Consider the following 20,684-nt stretch of genomic DNA (forward strand, 5'->3'; position numbering starts at 1 on the left):
AGACATGCCATTTGAGATACCTCAAATTAAATTGACCTAAATAAAACGGTTTTATTTCTGCCATGTATCTCACCAGAAAACATGCACATATAACTAAAAAGAATAATGTTTTCTTTCTTCTGAAATGTTATGCTTATAGTTGAGACATTATTATGAGTTTCTGTTATGGTAGTGATTTACAGAGCCTCCTATAAAAATCATGATTCAAACAGCATGACGTAAAGCAGTTGCTGATTTATGCTGCTGCGTAAATGGCAGGGCTACACCCATGGCTGTGCAACACACAGTAGACCCACTTCAACCAACAACATAATGACATTTATGTTGATGGTAAAACAATACTAATGGATCTGTAATGAACTGAGGTGAATTGAAGTCATCACTGCTTTCCATTCATGTTCCATTCACTGTTGATTCTTGCTTTTGATAAAGATGACTGCTGGTGATAAGAAAGCAAAAGACAAAAGTGTTAATCACCTCAGAGATCTGAACACACCTTGAATACATTTAAGCCTTTATCGCCTGAGTCAAAATATGACAAAGAAAAGCAAATAAAAACACTCAGGAGAGTATTATGTTAAGTCTTTATTCATCTAAAGCCTTGTATTATCTCAATCCCTAATGATGATCTATTATTCCCACAGGTCCAAATCAGATTTGCTAGATGTGGGTGTAACCCACTTGAACTTTAAATAATGCCAAAGCTGTATCTTGATGCTCTTAAACTGAAAAGACAAACCTTTGCTTTCCTTCTCACTGTTTATTGCCACAGGTAGAAACTAACTGAATACATCTACTCAAATACAGGACATAAGTTTATTTTTGACTGTTGATATTTTAAAGGGTCAGTTATCCCAAATTACAAAACAACATATTTTCTCCCTTTCCTCTTATGGTATTTCTCTATGCTTATAGTTTTTGCTTTATTTGTTCTGATATCTGTCTCCACCTCAATTAACAGTGAAATTGAACATTTTCAGCAGCATCCTCTCTTTCCAGGGGCATTTTCCCTCTTACTCAAGATAATCCACACAACACACTGTCAACAGCATTTGAATATTTCTTTAGTTGAAATATAGTTCCACTGAAAAAATGATCACAGTGAGGCCTGTGACTAGGTTAACCAGGACCATGGTTCCTGGAAAGAGAATGCCATTGAATTTTAGTTTTTTAAGAAATATTTTAATGCTCTGATATATGTTATATGAATACAGAAAGTAATGAAACTTAATGATCCAAGAACACATCAGAAACACCAACACCATGGGTTTGGCCATCAGTATGGATGTGGATTCCTCATTAGTATAGACTGTGGCTTTTAGGTGTTAGTTTGTTTCCATCACAGATGTGAGGTGAACATTCTCTGAGTATTTGCATGCTCTGTAATCTTGCCCTCTATATCAGGTGTGTGAGGGAGAGTGAAACATGGACCATGAAAGTAAATGGGACACAGGGCAGGACCAGCAGTCATGAATCACCACGTGGAGCTATGGGCATGCCACTCCCTCACCTGCCGCATTAAGACCATTCCCCCTCGTATAAAGATCTGGGACTTCCTCCTATCTTCCTCAGAGTTCCTGTGGAGAAGCAAATGGCTATGACTAACGAGTGGCTGCTATGGCTGACCCTGTCTGCCATTGTAGCTGCTTGGCACAGCGGTATGTACATTATGCTCAATTGGGCAGCCTGACAAATATAACAAATGGGACTATTACTAGCTCACATGTTACCCATGTGCTACAGCAAAGCTCAGCCATGTTATGTTTTAAAGAAGTTTGAAATCAAGTTTAGTCATTGATTACTTGACTAATAACTCTTAATTCTTTCAATAGAGGCAAAGTCTGCTGTGAACACATTCTCCTCTATGTCCCAGATTCCTGAAAAAATAACAGGTGAGCTTGTTGGTTGGACCTGTAAGCTGACTGTTTCCTTTGTGTAGACAATGTATGAGCATTCATTCATGTAGGTAAAGACCTCTGTAAAAGATGACCACTGTTGTGGTACCACCTCCTGATCTGTCTTTGTCCTGTAGGTGTGAGTCCCATCCACAACGGCCAGGTTTGCAGTACATGGGGAAACTTCCACTTCAAGACCTTTGATGGGGATGTTTTCCAGCTCCACTCCTCCTGCAACTACGTCTTGACCTCTTTGTGCAGCAGCAGTTACAAGGACTTCAACATACAGATAAGAAGACAGGATACTGCTGGCCGTCCATTCATCAGCAACATCATTATGAAGCTGGAGGGTACTGTGGTGGAGCTCTCCAAGGACTCAGTGGTCATTGATGGCAAATCGTAGGTTTACTCTAAAAACCCCAATCCAGACTATGTCAGATTTTCCTTAGTAGTTCTCTTCAGATTTCCTTAGATAAAAAGAGGAAAAACTTAAGTAAACTTAAGTCATGTTTTTAGAAAATATCTTTTAACAAGTGTGAGACTAGGGAATTCCTTAAAGTCTGTTTTCTCCTCACAAACATTCCTGAAAATAAGACAAATTAATGTAACTTCAACAGCAACTCAAATGGAAGACATTTTTTCATTGCTGAACAGAATGTGCCAGAATATGTTTCAGGCTTTGTCCATGGTTTTTTTATGCAACCTGATCTTAAGACTCATCCTAGTCATCAGAGCAGCACAGTTAGAACCTAAAGACATCAGGCACAGTAAAATTCCCTAAACTATACTGGCAATTACTACCGGTCTTTGCATTCACACTTTCACAGATATTGAGATATAATTGGCAGCTCTGTTCACCATTTCCCTGTGGTTCTAGGTAGGGATGCACGATATTATTGGCACGTCATCGGTATCGGCCAATATAAGCTCTAAAATGAAATATCGGCATCGGCCCGAAATGAACATTTTCTGTTGATTATGAGAGGCTAATTTGTTGCCTTCTCCTCCGCCGCCTGACTGTGCATCCCTCCACAGACTGTTTCACCCTGACGGTCCCAGTGCTTCCTCCGTAGGCTCTACTTCACTCAAGCTGCCCGTCAGACCTGCTGCTTCTTCCCACTTTAACCTGCAGAGCGTTAGCAGCAGCATGACCGGAGGCTAGTCAGCTAGCCTCTCAGCTAACATTACCCCCGGCTCTCTGTGTGGATCCAACCGGAGCACCGAGCCCCGGTTTGTTATTCAGGTTAAAGTGGGAAGAAGCAGCGGGTCTGACTGGCAGCTGAGTGAAGTGGAGCCTCTGAAGGAAGCACTGAGACCGTCAGGGTGAAACAGTCTGCGGAGGAGCTGCTGTGATCGGCTGTACAGATGGGAAACACCTTGGCTGACAGGATGTACCCGTAGACTGTGGATGTACCACTCTGTTTGGAAAAAAAAATCTTCTTTTTGGTATATAACGGTGGGTGGAAACCAGCGTATTAGGTGCATTACTGCCACCTTCTGCTCCGGAGTTTGGACCAGAGATTAAATCCTACACATTAATCCTGTATGTCTAATAAACTCTGAGCTGAGCTCCTGAACTCCAGTCTTCCTGAGTTCTTCCTTCATATATTGTCTTTCTCGATCATACTTAGTACAATATATGCTTGCATGCATAATGGTCTCCTCAGCTAGCTGGAAAAAAATATGTACATATATCGGTATTGGCAATTGGCCACAATGAGTTGGAAATATCGGCATATCGGATATCGGCAAAAAATCCAATATCGTGCATCCCTAGTTGTAGGAATAAAAGTTGGAAAAACAAAATAATGGGACTTTTTCTTTTTGCAGAGTCATCCTACCATTCAGTCAAGCAGGAGTGCTCATTGAGGAAACTCCCACCTACATCAAAATCATAGCAAAGCTGGGACTGGTTGCTATCTGGAATGAGGAGGATTCTTTTCTGGTAGGTATATTGCTGCACCGACAATATTGTTATCATCAATGTTGTGTGAAAATACTAAACTGGAGTATAACATGGCGTTAGGCTGGACACTAAACACATGATATTGTTTTGTAATGTAACAAGGGCTAGTATATCTTTTAATGAGTAGGATCACAAGACTAATTAAAGCTGCAAGCAGCGATGATCGGGCCCTCGAAACCTTGCGTATGTCACTGTGTGGCGCAGTTGAAGGGCTTCTGTCACTCGCATGTAGATGTGTTCAGACCTGGGCTGTTTTCAGACAGTGCAAGGAGATAAACATCACTTCCTTTGTCCACTATTTTGTCTGCTGCTTGGGGTGCTTCCTTGAAATTTTATAGGGGGCGCTATGGAGCCAGTTTGCATTACTTATTGAATATTCTCATGTAGGCGTGTTCAGGCTGGCAAACATGGAAAGTTTGGGGCAGATTGGAGCATTTACACTAAAGTTATAGCAATTTCCTCTGGAATGGCGAAACATCAAAACTCAACGCCACGCCACAGCCACACGCTTCAACGATAACTAAATAATTTAATACATTTTGATCACAAACTAGTCTAGATGACACACACTGATTTTGAAGTCGTTATGATGGATTCTGTAGGAGGAGTTCGTTAAAATATAACACATGCAAAATCGCCAAAATTGACAACTAAATTCAAAATGGCCAACTTCCTGTTGGGTTTCAGCTATGGGTCCAAGAGACTTTTTTGTGCGCCCTGGCATGATACATGTGTGTACCGATTTTCATACATGTAGGTTTAATGTGGCGCAGGGGCTGCTTCGTTGAAATATTATAGGGGGCGCTGTAGAGCCATTCTGCCACACTCATGCCAGCCACCTATACGATATTACAGACTTTAAGACCTGTAATGTCTGTGTAATGTTTTGTGACTTTTCAAGCATGTCTAGCCCCTTAAAAACAGCTTCATACTTTGTGGCGAACAATGTGTTGCCATGGCAACGGCTTTTGATGAAAACTCAGAAGCTTCAGGAGTTATCATCATCAAGGTCTTACACCATGGCTGACCAAATTTTATGTGTTTCTGACCAACCTGCTAGGAGTAGTTAGCAAAAGAGTGGCGCTTAAAACTTCCTATTGCCAGTAGGTGGCGCTACGACTGTCACTAAATATGGGCCTTTACATGTGTTCAGACCAGGACTCTTAACAAGCATATGAAATTTGGAAAAGATCAGACCATATGGAGTGAAGTTATAAGGCTTTGAAATTTCATGGTGAGACATTGAAATTCGCCGCATCGTCATGGCAACACCTTTCAACAAAAAGTCACCAACTTCAGACTATACAAACTCCAAGGTCTTTAGGCTATTCTGAGTAAATTTGAGGTGGATCCAATCACCGTGCTACCCACAGGGCGTCAAAGCGTAAAACATGTTACTTCCTGTTGCCAGTAGGTGGCGCTATGACTCAGATCCAATATTGATACATGGATGTGTTCAGGGCGGGACTCTTTACAAGCACAAAAGGTTTGGGTCTCTTAGGATCATGTATGCCTGAGTTATGACCGTTTCAATTTTCATGGCGAAGGATCGAAATTTGCCACCCGGCCACGCCCCCTTGGCAATGTTGAAAACTCACTGTTTTGATAACTTTTCATCTCCCAGGTCTGTAGATGATACTGACCGAATTTGAAGTTGCTGAGGTCAAATCTCTAGGAGAAATTTGTTAAAGTATGAGGGCTGGAAATGGCAAAATCAGCGTCAAAATCGCAACTTTGATCCAAAATGGCCGACTTCCTGTTGTACTTAGGGTATGTCTCCAAGAGACTTTTTGGTGCGTCTGGTCATCATACATAAGCATACTGAATTTCATTCTTCTACGACAATCTGTATCAAGGGGCTCAATTTTCCTAATTTTCTAGGGGGCGCTGATGAGCCATTTTGCCCCGCCTTTTTGCGAGACCCATAAAATATCAAATTTTTCACCACCTCTGATGTCTGTGCAAAGTTTAACAACTTTTCATGCACGTTTAGGCACTCAAAAATGCATTTGTTCCGGAAGAAAAATAATAGAGAAAAATTCCTTGAGTTACAATAGGGCTTTCGCACTGTCAGTGCTTGGGCCTTAATGATATGATCAAAAACATCAAAAAAATAATGGATTTCAATAATTTAACTCTAAAGTCTGTATACTTTAAATTGCCAGGAGTTTTGTGGAACATCAGAATTACCATTTTGTTCTGATTTATTCTGATCATTGGTAGTCTGGGAAAGTTTACTTCGAATAGACAAACCTGATGAGGCCACTTAGAGTGTGCTGCAGGTGCAAGCAGCTGATTAAGCTAATGTTTTTGTCCTCACAGGTGGAGCTAGATCTGAAGTACAAGAACCAAACCTGTGGTCTTTGTGGAGACTTTAATGGGGTCCAGCTCTACAACGAGTTCTACAGTCATGGTACACTTTGATCCACTTTAACAGGTCAGTCAGTGTAGGCCACAGAACTGAACTGTGTTTCTTTGGTTTTATCCAAACAGGTGTGAAAATATCTCCCTCTGATTTTGCTAACTTCTGGAAAATGAATGGTCCAACTGAAAGCTGCTCTGACTACACACTTGAATCAACACAAGGCTGCAATGACACGGTGAGGCTTCAGTCAGTTATATGGAAATAGAAATGGAAAAAATAATTTTACACAATATTATATCACTATTATACCGTGACCAACACTTGATTCTGATTTGTGGGTGTCTCAGGGTGTCAGTGCATTGGTTTCATCACTGTTCTTGGTGAATATGCTGAGCTGGAATCCTACTCATGAAGTAACATTACAAAACTGACACATATATTGCCAAAGTGCTTTGAATGAATGAATAATGAAAGGATGCCTATTTTCTGAATACAGCATGCAGCTAATATGGATGAAGCAACCACAACAATTATCATGGGTCATACATTAGTTTTCAGTATCTGCACAAAATGGCATAGTTTATCCCCTGATTATATGTGTGGCCTTTGTTACAATATTGTCAGAATTGATGCAGAAATATTTAATATCTTGCACTTCTCAGCTTTACCTGCCTAATCATTCTCCCTGTCTTTGCTTTTCCTCTGTTTCCATCTCTGTCTCTCTGTTTGTCTTTCTGTCTTATAGAAACCTCTGTGTGAGCAGATCCTTACAGGGGTGGCCTTCAACAGCTGTCACAGCCTGCTGGACATTGCCTCTTTCACCTCTGCCTGTGCTGCAGACCTCTGTCACTGTAGTAATGGTGTAGGTGAACATGCAGATGCCTCATGCCTGTGCAACACTGTGTCTGAGTTCTCTAGACAGTGTGTCCATGCTGGTGGCAAGCCTCAAAACTGGAGAACCAAAGAGCTCTGCTGTGAGTACACTCATTAGACTCTGCTAATTATATATTCCATGGGTAGGAGAGCTTGTCTGCTCTGCCTGGACTTTTGTCCAAACAAAATATTTGAGGTGCATGGGTTTCTCTGACTCAAAACACAGAAAGATCAGAACTCAAATTAATTGAGAAGATAACATTAAATCAGAAAAAACTGTAACTGAGATATCTGTCAATTGTGAATGTTACAAGAAGGTGAAAAAAGAAGTTCAGAGAAAAAGTTTCAGCCATCATATATTCTGTAAACTTAAGAGTAACTCCAGGCCACAGTGTCTTCAGTCAACAATGAGGTTTGTCAGTGTACAGTTTGCGTAATTCAAGCAAGTTGATCAAGAACATTGGTCTGTGTTATCCTAACCCTAAGCACAGTCACAATTTTGCACCCATACAAAAAGTGCTGTCTTGGGTTTGAATATTTCTAAATTCTTATTTCTAAATTTGAATGGAGTCTGGAGTTTAAAGGTTAATTCACTAAACACAGCTAATTATAAAGATCATTAACCTTGACTTATAGCTGTTATTAAGCTGTTGGCAACTGTTGAAAACTGACCAACTTCAGGCCCACACACACTGGCACTGAAGGCTTGACTGTTTCTTCAACCAAGAACAAGCAAGACCAGGGCCTGTATTCACAATACATCTCAAGGCTTAAAGTAGCTCCTATAACTGGCTAGTTAGCAGAAAACTAATAGTTGTGTTTGTTGTAACTCTACTACTACTGGGCCACTGGAATAATTTAGTACCTATCTAATTAATTTAGTTTCTTGCACTCATGTATATTGATCAATATTTTGTATCATATTCACTGACACAGATGATAACCATGGTCAGAGCGTAAGCTTAAACATGATGTAATGCATAAAATGGTGCCAACCTTGCCCCTTCTCAAAGCTTAGGAGTTAAGAGGAAAGTGCTCTAAAAAGAGAAAAGTAGGCATCAAAAACAGAGCTTTTTATCAAGAATGGACACTTTTACCCTGTGTCAGAGTTTCGGGACACAGCTAAAAAAGATATTGGACCATCCCTGGCAGCAGGACGAAAATGGACACCAAAGGAAGCAGTACAACAGGCAAAGTCACCCCTCCAGCATGGTGACATTGTGGGCTCAGCTGGAGGGACTTATGGGAAATGGAGGCAAGCAGAATCAGCTTCCTGCTTAGAGTAACTTATAATGTCTTTCCTTCGCCTAAGAATCTCAACCAGTGGCTGGGTGAAAATGGTAAATGGTAAATGGACTGTACTTGTATAGCGCCTTTCTAGTCTTCTGACCACTCAAAGTGCCTTTACACTATGAATCACATTCACCCATTCACACACATTCATATGCTGAATGGGTATAGGGGCTACCATGCGAGGTCCCAACCTGCCCATCAGAGGAAATCTAATCATTCACATACATTCTCACACTGATGGCACAGCCATCAGGAGCAATTAGGGGTTAAGTATCTTGCCCAAGGACACATAGACATGCAGACTGGAGAAGCCAGGAATCGAACTGCTGATTCTTCCGAAAATCCATCATGCCCCCTGTGTTCAACTCCAGCTACCCTCAGACACATCTTCACTGGGTGAAAAGTGAGCCTCTCCCAAGGCAGGTACACTTGGACACACAACCAAGTACTGAAGTGCTTGGCATCAGCTTTTGAATCCAAGAGAATAATTACCAATGCCTTGCCCCTTAGAACATGAAGAACAGTTCTGAAAACATCATTTGTCTGAGAATGGGAACTGGGACAGAGAAAGCTCCCGCCAACAACCAGAACTGGACAATTGGAAGCCACCCAGGACTGGGAAATGCTGGCTGATATATGCCAATGTCTTACAGTCCCGTCAGAAATAGCCACTACCACCTTGAGACTAGACTTGGTGCTCTGGTCCAACTCTCTGCACACTGTCTACTTTGGAGAGCTGACAGTACCCCGGGAGGATGCTGACGATGAAGCAAATGAGAGGAAGAGGCTGTGGTATGCTGAGATGGCAGCTGATGCAGAACAGCAAGGCTGGAGTATGATGGTTTGTCCTGTGGAGGTTAGTTGTCGGAGCTTTGTAGCAATACCTACTACTAGGTTGCTGACGGAACTGCGAATATGCGGCTAAGCCCTGTGCCAGACTATCAAGGAAACATCGGGAACTTCAGAATGCTGTAGCCAGTGGATATGGATGAGGAGGAAAGACCTCAGCTGGGCCCCAAAAGGACTGGGGCACACACCCAGCTCTGATCAGCCTGTGGTGGGCCTGCCTCAGCAGAGGGTGTATTGTGAGGAAAAGGCTGAAACACCCGATGACGCTGAGGTACACAACTGATGATGTGTCCCAAATAACATCCACTGGTGGTGGACAAATCGATGAAATATTAATGATTAAAAGTGCCTACTTGAAAACCCCCAATGACGGACTGACTCAGTTCCTATCACTGCTCGTTTCTTTAGTTAAGTGCAGAGGGCCTTCCTCAGACACAAGGGATTCATAACATCACATCTTCTGTATTCAATAGGTTTCAGTCAACTGTAAAAAAACAAAAAAAACAAAAAACATCTCAGTATCAGCATGTAGATGATGTTTGTCAGATACAATCTACAGTACAGTTTGACCTTGTTTCATTCATGAAATCTGTATATCTATCTCTCCATCCTATTTTATCTAATCATGCTGCTGTGTGTTGAAGAATATTTCCCTTAACATTCACTGACACAGCCCAGTCACCTGTCAACCAATCACTGTGGAGGTTTCATTTCATTTCATTTTCATAACATCCAATTGGGGTCAAACATTTCTTATTAAAAGTTAATCTCAGCAAGTTGTGCAAATCGGTTTTAAGAGGAAACTCTTAGTTAGGAACTCTGGTAAGACTTTCTATGACTCTGCTGCTCATGTCTATAATGCGTTACAAGCTTATAATGCATCATAATATGCTTATAGTATTGTATAATTTTAATTATATTATTATTATTATTCATAATTATTTATAATGATATAGAAAGTGTTACTGGAACTTTTAGTGACACTTAGGAGGACTCCTAGTGGTAAGATAAGATACTTTGTGAATACAGCCCCTGAAGTGGTAGACACTACCCACACTGTGGGCAGACCATTCAGGGGCTGGAACCAGACTACAATAGTAGTGTTTGTGTGAATGAATGTTATCAAAGATATAAGTCAAGTGGTGAGAAAAAACTGATGTATTCACAGGGAAGTCATGTCCCTACAATATGGAGTACAAAGAGTGTGGGAGCCCATGTTCTGATACCTGCTCCAACCCTGAAGCTAGCCACACCTGTGACAACCACTGTATCGATGGATGCTTCTGCCCTGCAGGTACAGCAGAGTGACACACACACACACACACACACACAAACACACACACACACACACACACACACACACACACACACACACACACACACACACAACCCCAATACAGTATTACTGTGATTTCGTTCAGGCACGGTGCTGGATGATTTAAAAGGAAAGGGTTGTGTTCCACTGAGCGAGTGCTCCTGCAACTACAACAGCAAGATCTATGGGCCAGGAGAGTCCTACACCAGTAACTGCAAAAACTGGTAAGATATATATTTCGTCTGTCTGCATGTTAAAGGAACACTCCACATTATGGGAATGTGTTTGTTTGCTTGAAAAATCATTCAGATGAAGTGATCAATTTCTATATTGTCAGTCTGTGTCCTGTACAAATATACAGTATATCCAAGAATGGGCTCCGCCTAGTTTATAAATAAAACTGTCTTGGAGATAGTTGCAAATTATTAAATCAGCTATCTGCTGAGAATCAATTAAGATCCAGATGTGTGTGTTGACAGTGTGTGTGAGGGTGGCCAGTGGAATTGCACAGAAGAGAACTGTCCAGGAACCTGTTCTGTGGAGGGAGGAGCCCACGTCAACACTTTTGATGGGAAAATCTACACCTTCCATGGAGACTGCTCCTACGTTCTGGCTAAGGTCATAAACATCATCATTACTGCTTATATACCACACACTGCTCTGCTAAGATAACACTGGCACAACACTGTAGATGTATGTATGTCTCTCTAAACCTCAGTTTATTTAAATATCAAAAAAAGCAAAATCGAATACAAGATGCAAATGTAACCAAACTTTGCACTGGAAGTTGGTATCACTTCCAAACTGACTGACAGTTATTTTAATAACTTGCTAATATTAGACAACTAAATCTTCACGTTACAATATAAGCTATAATACAAATTAGTATGGGTTAAAAATAATCAGTTAATCATGTTCTCTGATGCTGTCAGTGTTTTGTTATATTAACAATAATCAGTTCGTCAAAAAAAAAATCCTCTAATTGAGGGATACAGAGTTAGCACACAATATTAATATCTGACCTTTTTTTCAGCAGTGGTTTTAAACATTGCAACAACAAAAAAATCAATCAATAATAAAAAAAAATCATAGTTCCCTAATATTACCTGCCATTCTTCTGATCCCAATCCCCTTCCATCCTCACAGGAAGTGCGTTAACAGTCCTACACAACAAACAAGCTCTCCCTGTCAATAGGATGGAACTGCAAAGTAAATAATGTAGTGTAAAAAAAGAGGACACACATATTAGATTAACATTTAGATCAGGATTAGAGGTAGATTAAAAAACAAGAAGACAGGAAATTAATCTGGAAATTGAATGGAAACTCGATCTGCTGTTGTTTCAGTTTGACAGTTAGCAAGCAGCACTGTTTGATTAGTTTTATGTTTGTATGTTTAGGACTGCAGTGGAGCCTCGTTTGTGGTACAGGGAGAACTGGGGCAGTGTGGACTGACTGATAGTGAGACCTGCCTAAAGTCTGTTACCTTGGGTTTGTCTGGAGGGGCTAATGTGAGTATGATACACACACACACACACACACACACACACACACACACACACACACACACACACACACACACACACACACACACACAATGGCATGAATAGATGCGTAGATTGCTGAACATGTTTTTCCTATATTCCAACCAGCCATTGATTTCTATTATTTCAGCAGTTAATATAATATTTCAGTCTACAAACATGATTGAGTTACGTAATCCATCACAGAGAATATCAGTTACGTTTTTTTTATTCTATATTTATATCCACTTTTAATCAAAGTTGCACTGTTCCATGGTAGTGCTATAAAAGCATATTTTAGTGAAATTTAATCATTACACCATGAGTGAACATGCACTCAGAATGTAAAGATTTCAGTAATAACATCTTGTCTCCTTTCAATATAGGTGATTACCATCCAGCCCAATGGCAAGGTTTTTGTGAATGGCATCTATGCTCAGTTACCCTTTTCAGCTGGTGAGTGTATAGTACTCACATCTGACCTTCTCTCTATGTGACATGTACAAAACATGTATACTGTCTGTGGCCACATTATAACCTACAGTATATTTTTCTATTTAATGTATACCACAAACAGTTTAGCTGAATGACTGAGGACTCATTTCATTTGTTGTCAGGCTTCTCAGTTCCTAAATATTTCATTGCAATGCCCAAACTATTATATCTGACCTCTACCTACAATATCTACAACCTATCTACCATATCAACGTTTAAATACTATCCTAAAGGTGCAATATGTGACATTTAGACAGACAGCTCACAAAACTCAGATCAAACTGTCACAGTACATTGAGGGCCAAAATAGTCCCTCCTTGGCTCTGTGCTCTGTGGCCTTGATGCCAGGGTGGCCCTAGTGGAGTTGCTGCAGGTAGTATTATTGGATTTATAAATCGCTGACAGTCCATTGTCCATTGTTGTGATCTCATTCCTCATTGCATAGTAGGGTTTGACACTATTTGGGAGTCGTTTTCACAAGCCAGGCCAGGTTTTTGAGACAATGTTGGACAAGCTCCTGAATTTGGGGTCAGTGAGTGTCTCCTGTCTGAGCTTTCCTCCAAGTAGAGAGCATGTACACAGTCATTACCATTACCCCAACACTTGTCAGGGATGAGCTTCAGGTTATTGGGTTGAATCCTGTCCAGGACTTTGTGGAGACACACATCATGCACCTGCATGGATTTGCCCCAGAGCAGGATATCATCCACTATGATCTTGCACAGTAATCCTGCAAAAAGCTATTCCATGCATCATTGGAAAACTTCACTCCCTGTAGAAATACCATAAGGCATGTGAGGGAAGCAGTAATGGCCACCTGGAGTTATGAAGGTAGTGAGTCTTGATGACTGCTCATTGAGGGAAAACTGCCAACACCCACATTTTGCATTCAGAATACTAAACACCTTGGCTTCAGACATATCCGCAATGACCTGCTCCACAGTTGTCATTGGATGGTGGGGCCTGAGGAACGCTTTGTTAAGGTGCACTGAGTCTATGCAGAGCCTAACTTTTCCATCTTTCTTGCTGGCTGCCACCATGTTTGAGACCCATTCAGTGGCTTCCACAACAAGTGTGATGACTCTTAGTTTAGTCATTCTATCAAGTTCTGCTACTACTTTGTCCATAGCATAGCAAGCAGCACCTGCCTGGGAACATATATGGCGGAGGGCACAAATTCATCAATCCACATGTGATAGAGCACTGGGAGCTTGCCTATGCTGTCATAGTCAAACAGGTCTTTGTATTTGCTGAACTCTGGAGTTCCCTGTTGGAAGTTGTGGACCTTGGGAGCAATGCTTACCAGACCCAGTTTGTTGCTGTCTTCAAAGCCCAAGAGTGGCTTCACATTGAGGTCCACTACCTGGAACTTGAGCCTGCCACAGTTCAGATCCGGGGTGGTGAAACCCATTGTCCAAATCACCTGACAATCACCGGTTCATTGTAGCCTTTGACATGATGTTATATTTCATTTCAGAATCTATTTTGACTCTCAGTTCTTTCTGGGTGGAGGTGGAGAAGAATGTGGTGAAAAGTTCATCCTTCTGTGGTGGAGCCTATAAACTCTCACAGTCTGATGGTGCCTGTACTAGACCTCCTCTCTGTGTACTTGAAAATTTGCTGGCAGAAAATGGTTTAGATCTACAGCACCTAGAGAAGTGGTTTAATTTCCTACAGGTATTGCAGTGTTTATTGAAAGCAGGGCACTTGCCTCTGTCAGATGTGTGTTTTCCACTACAATTTGAATAAGGGCCTTCCTGTGTGCCTCCTTCTGGGGCCTCCTTCTATAGCTCCTTGCTGCCCCGTTCCAACTGCTCATGTAACATGCAGAGCTCTATGGCAGAGTGCAACATCAGGTCTTTCTGTTTAAGAAGCTGCGAGTACAGGGCATTGCTATGGATTAGCTTTAAGGTAAATCTGGTGCAGTACATCAAATGTTAACATTTATGGTTAACACTTTACATGGTCCCAATAAATACAATACAATACAATACCACACACCAATCGAACCCTAATCAGTTTGTCAGTTAGACTGCTGAAGTTACATCTTTTGGCCAGCAGTCTTAATGTAAAAACATATGAATTCTGTGTGTAGTGTCCCCCACTTTTTGTTTCATGGTGTTGAATGTGTGTTGGTCCATTGTTACATTTTTTAATGGGAGACATATGGTATCAAACTTTTGTATCAGTACCTCTGGATCCTCTTTGTCCTTGTCATCTCCAAACATGAAGATTTCGTATTTATCCAAAGCTTCAGAGCCAGCAAATTTGAGGAAGGTGTAAGCCTGAACTTTTTTGAGGTAGCAGAAAGTCCAACCATGCAGTACACCCACCATTCCTTCTTAAACTCCAATTCTCTTAAAATCCAATTGTCTGCCACATTTTAGTCAAAAACCAGTGAGTCCAAGCTCCATTCTGACACCATGTAGACATGTAATAAATCCACCTAGCACTCTTGAACTTACTCGCTGCTCTTTTTATTAGCTTCATGTTAATTAACACGTCTTGGCTAGCAACAACAACCCAAGCGCCATTCTGACACCATGTAGACATGTAATAAATCCACCTAGCACTCTGTTGAACTTACTCGCTGCAGAGCCAACATCCTTTCATTTGTCTGTGGCCTGATTTGGATGACAGCATGCAGAAAATGATAGATTTCAATTTTAATATGCTTTCACTGTGAACTTTTTTCTTCGACTATCCAGATGGGCAGACTAATAGTATTCCACTCTGCCCCCTCCCCTTCCCTCCTCCCTGCTACCCCCTTAACAACTCTCATCTCCATCTTTTCTCTCAACCTCTAGCTGGGATCTCTGCCCTCAAAGCGTCCACTTTCTACCTTCTGGTCCAGACATCTGTTGGTGTTCTGTTGGAGGTGCAGCTCCAGCCAGTCATGCAGCTTTACATGACAGTGACCAGTGACTACCAGGCCAAGACCTGTGGTATGAACCCTGAATGATCTGTAGCTGGTCTCAGACTGAAAACATCCCACAAACAGTGAATATGCAAACAGTGAATAAAACATGGAAATAAGAGGTTCTGTAAATAAACACAAGCAACTACTCCAGGACACAGGCAAAGTCAATATTATAACTAACATAAACAGCATATAAAATAGCATCAAACATATCCATTGGAGTGAGAAAGAAGAAATACTGAGACAAAAAAAGTCAAATATTCCCATTTTTGAAAGGGAGATTCTGCAAATTGTATGAGTGTTTAAAAAAACTAGAAGGGACTTTGACATAAATACAGCTTATACAACAATATGTTACTAACTGGTTGCCTTAATGTCTTAATGTAGTATTTCTTTGCTCAATGAGGCAAGAACGATTTATTCATTGTTTGAAGTGGAAATATCAAGCTATACCTTCACCAAACAGGTGTGTGTAATCATTACATTAATCTTCCATGTTTCCCTGCATTTTCAAACCATATACAGTAGAAGACTCACTTGTCCACATATATGAAACTTTGATGAAATTTAAAAAAACTGTAGAAAGTTTGATTGATAGACTTCATAATTTGACTTTTCTGTGATGAATAACAGAATCTTCTGAGAGGCTGCAAAAACCTAGCACATACAGCTAATTTATTTTAAATTCAGACAACAGTATAGTGCCACAATGTGGATCACTTCCCCCATATTGAATATATATTCAGTATTATATATAATATTATTTTTTGCAAAATGTTCTGCTGTGGTGTGCCTTTTTCTTTATCTGTTTTGGTTTTAGTACAAAAGAAATTTGTGTAGTGAGAATACCCATAGAATCAATCAAATTTGCCTCTACAATGAATGCTTATGTATTGCCACCAACATGATGGTGTCTGCCTGCAGGTCTGTGTGGGAACTTCAACAGTAACCAGGCTGATGACTTTCTTAAGCTCAGTGGTGTTCCAGATGCCACAGCAGCTGGTTTTGTCAATAGCTGGAAGACACATGCTGGCTGTCCTGATGTTAAGAGCAACTTTGAGAACCCCTGCAGTCTTAGTCTGGATAATGGTGGGTCAGACTCATTTAGATTCTCTTTTACCACTGTGAATTCTTCAGAATGACTGATGTTAATCCTTGTGCTTCAATAACAGAGAAGTATGCCCAGCATTGGTGTTCCATGTTGAGTGACCCTCAGGGAGTGTTCGCCTCCTGCCACTCAGAGATCAACCCTGACATTTACAAAGAGGTAAGTCTCACAGCTATACACAGCTGTAAACTTTACATATTTCTGTGGATTGTACTTGGACCAGTCTCCAGACCTGGGATATGACCTCACACTGCTGTTTTTTTTTTTTTTTTTTTTTAAATTCTGTCTCCTCTCAGAACTGCATGTATGACAGCTGTAACTGTGAGAAAAGTGAGGACTGCATGTGTGCTGCAGTCTCTTCGTATGTCCATGCCTGTGCAGCTGCAGGGATCCATATCAGTGGCTGGAGGAAGACTATCTGTGGTGAGTAGTGAGGAAAGGTGAAACAGTACAATTTTACGAGGATTCTCTTCTTGGAATTGGTAGAAGAGGCTTGAAGATTGAGTGTCCTCACACATATCCAAGTCAGTTTGGCCAAGCATTAGATAAATCCTTCACATATTTTTTTGACATAAAAGCCAACTGTTTCAATTAGAAATAGTTGGTTTCTTGCAGTTTGTTCTATTCTATCACACTATGATTATAAAGGATCACGTTTTATCCTAAATTACTACAAATTAACTATACTTTATCCTTTTTTATTTTGAGCCATTCCCGTCTTTCTAATTTTGTGGAGTAAGAAAATCACCTTGAGGGTCATGAAACTTGCTTGATTGATAGAAATACAGAATAACTCTGCACAGCAATAGTTACAATCATCAAGGATTTTTTTTAACACCTTCATTTATTCAGGGAAGCCTCTCTTTTGCACTTACACCATTTCACACATTCACACCTGGAAGCGGTCCAATACAACTACAGTCTGACCTGCTGGCCACTGTGCAGCTCCACTGGAGCAGTTGGGGTTAAGGGCCTTGCTCAAGGGCACCTCAGTGATGATAATGATGGAGGGGCAAGCACTGCTTTTTCACTTTTCACTTTTCCTGCTCAGATTCCTCCTGTTATTCCAAGGATTGAACCAGTGATTGAATCCGGTCACAAGCTTGCTTCTCTAACCTTTAGGCCATAACTAGATCACAATAACTGTTTTTTGTAAAATTAACTAAAACCAGTAGCTGCATTCACTTAGGAAAAACAACCTAAAACACTACAACATAACTACAAACAGATTTAACTATAATTTAAGATGCAAGCAACAATGATCAGGCCCTCGCACATTTGTTCATGCTGGGGTGCGATGCAGTCAAAGGACTGTTATTGCAGGCATGCAGATGTGTTCAGGACCGGGCTCTTATCAGACATTGCATGAAGGAGTTAAATATCACTTCCTGTGTCCACTAGGTGGCACTAGACAACACCCACTACTTATATATCATGTTGCTGTATATCAACTGTAGACGACACCGTGTAAATTTCATGTGACTCAGATGATGTTTGTTATATAAGGCTGACATCCTGTTGTCAGTAGGTATGACTATGACTCAATATTGACATGTAGATGCATTCAGGCTGGGACCTTTATCAAGCATGAGAAATTTTGTGCAGGTTGGACAGTGCACATTCAAGTTACAACAACTTCATGTTTCATGGTGAAACATCAACCTTTGCCGCGTCACCACGGCAAGGGCGTTCAGTGTAAACTCAAGATTTTGATTACCTTTCATTGCAAAAGTCTTTAGATGACATTGACCAAATTTGAAGTTGGTTGGGTTAAATCTCTAGGAGGAGTTCGTTAAAATACAATGTCTGAAAATGGCAAAAAGTGGGCAAAAAACGCAAGTAAATTCAAAATGGCTGACTTCAAGTTGGACTGAGGGTATGGCTTCAAGAGGCTTTTTTGTGTCTGGACATGATACATGTGCCTACCAAATTTCATTCATCAACCTCAAATTTAAAGGTGTTTGCTTTTAATTTAAATTTTCTAGGGAGTGCCCTCGATTTATTTTGCCATACCCAAGCTGAAAACCCATATCAGACAACTTAATAGCACCCTTCTGATGTGTGTGCCAAGTTTTGTGAGTTTTCAAGCATCCGTAGCCCATAAAAAACAGCTTCCTGTTTCATGGCAAATAATACGTCGCCATGGCACCAGCTTTTTATGAAAACTCAAAAGCTTAACCGTTTAGCATCATCAATGTATTACAACTTAGCTGACCAAATTTTAGGTGGATATGGTTAACCTGCCAGGAGTAGTTAGTAAAAGTATGTGGCCTATAACTTCCTGTTGTCAGTAGGTGGCGCTATTACTATAGTACAATATTGTCCTGTACATGTCTTCAGACCAGGACTCTTATCAAACATGTGAAATTTAGGAAAGATCTGACCATGTGGAGTTGAGTTACAACAATTTGTTTTGCAATGGCAAAACATTGAAATTTGCCGCATCGCCATGGCAACTGAGTTCAATGAAAAGTCACAAGTTTCACAATATAGCATTATCAAGGTCTTAAGGCTTTTCTGACCAAATTTGAAGTGGATGTGTTCAACCTGCTAGGCACAGGTCATAAAAGTATGGCACCTGTAACTTCCTGTTTCCAGTAGGTGGCGCTACAACTGTGACTCAATATTGACACATGATGTGTTCAAGCAGGGACTCTTATCAAGCATGAGAAATTTGGGGCAGATTGGATGATGTATGTTTAAGTTATAACAACTTCCTTTTTCATGGCAAAACATCAAAGTTTGCTGCATTGCAACGGTAATAGCATTCAATGAAAACTCAAGGTTTTGATAACTTTTCATTACAAAGGTCTTTAGATGACATTGACCAAATTCAAAGTCGGTCAGGTTAAATCTCTAGGAGGAGTTTGTTAAAACACAACACCTGCAAATAGCAAAATCTGTGCAAAAGTTGCAAATTAAATTCAAAACGGTGACTTCCTGTTAGATTTAGGGTATGGCTCCAAGAGCATTTTTTGTGCGTCTGGCCATGATACATGTTCCTACCAAATTTCGTTCATGTATGTCAATTTGGAAGGAGGGGCTTCAAATTTGAATTTTTCTAGGGGGTGCCCTTAGGCCCTTTTGCCATGCCCATGGCCTAGTCCCATAAAATATGAAATTTTTCACAACTTCTGACATATGTGCAAAGTTTTGTAAATTTGCAAGCATGTTTAGCCGCTCAAAAAAGCGTTTCTTATGGAAGAATAATAATAGAGAATAATAATTCCCTCAATTACAAGAAGGCCTTCACACCATTCGGTGGGCGGGCCCTAATAATAACAAAAATTCCTCTTACAAGAGGGCCTTCACACCGCTAAATGCTTGGGCCTAATAATGTGGCAAATTGGCTAAATTGTGCAAAAACACTGGCATGGGTCTTTATATATCTTCCTGTGCCATGATTGCAATGCAACAGTGTCAGTTTTTCCTCTGCTTCCTGTGGTCTGATCTCCTTAGGAAAGTATTCCAGTTCCTGCCCCAGTAACATGGTGTACTCCTACAACATCACATCCAGCAGTCGAACCTGCCGCTGCATCAGCACTACAGATCTCAGTTGTCACTTCTCCTTCCCGCCCATCGACGGCTGTATCTGTGCAGAGGGAAGCTACCTAGACGACTCTGGGAACTGTGTCCCATCTCAGGCTTGTCCCTGTCATGACAAAGGCACAGTGGTGCCTCCTGGACAAGTTGTCAACAAGGATGGGCTCATGTGGTATGAAAATGATATATTGCATGTGTTTGTTATTGTGTTATTGCATGTGATTTGTATGTGATTTGGTTGGTTGAAATGAGAGTACCATACCTCATATCTTAGAGTTAAAGCCCCAAGCCATAAAATTCTTCAGCAGTAAAATGCTAAATGTATTCATATACTGTATATAATTAAAGATACAGAATTTTATATGAAAGGGCATTTTGTCTTTTTGAAGTGATCATAAATAAAAGTACTGGCTTGTAGTTGCTGTGTTCAAAGACCCGCCAATCAATTTGAGAGTAACAGTTGACAGGCAGGTTTTGAATTTTGGCTATTTTTGTATACATTTGGACTACAGATTGGGCACAAATCTTGAAACTGTGTGA

At 40.7% G+C, this 20,684-nt stretch overlaps 1 protein-coding gene across 1 annotated transcript in view; it reads left to right on the forward strand.

Moving 5' to 3' along the window:
* Positions 1-6,211: 6,211 nt before the first annotated feature.
* Positions 6,212-20,684, forward strand: part of LOC121895164 (mucin-5B-like) — a 23,170-nt gene continuing 8,697 nt past the window's right edge. Inside the window, exons 1-13 of the mRNA XM_042408072.1 lie at positions 6,212-6,274; positions 6,355-6,461; positions 6,972-7,200; positions 10,410-10,535; positions 10,663-10,780; positions 11,036-11,174; positions 11,956-12,066; positions 12,465-12,534; positions 15,381-15,518; positions 16,418-16,582; positions 16,666-16,760; positions 16,898-17,024; positions 20,061-20,316. Of these exons, the coding sequence (XP_042264006.1) occupies positions 6,396-6,461; positions 6,972-7,200; positions 10,410-10,535; positions 10,663-10,780; positions 11,036-11,174; positions 11,956-12,066; positions 12,465-12,534; positions 15,381-15,518; positions 16,418-16,582; positions 16,666-16,760; positions 16,898-17,024; positions 20,061-20,316 (1,640 nt within the window). The 5' untranslated portion in view covers positions 6,212-6,274; positions 6,355-6,395. The remainder of the gene's footprint in view (positions 6,275-6,354; positions 6,462-6,971; positions 7,201-10,409; positions 10,536-10,662; positions 10,781-11,035; positions 11,175-11,955; positions 12,067-12,464; positions 12,535-15,380; positions 15,519-16,417; positions 16,583-16,665; positions 16,761-16,897; positions 17,025-20,060; positions 20,317-20,684) is intronic.

Source organism: Thunnus maccoyii, chromosome 1, assembly GCF_910596095.1.
Source record: "Thunnus maccoyii chromosome 1, fThuMac1.1, whole genome shotgun sequence".
Taxonomy (NCBI): Eukaryota; Metazoa; Chordata; class Actinopteri; order Scombriformes; family Scombridae; genus Thunnus; species Thunnus maccoyii.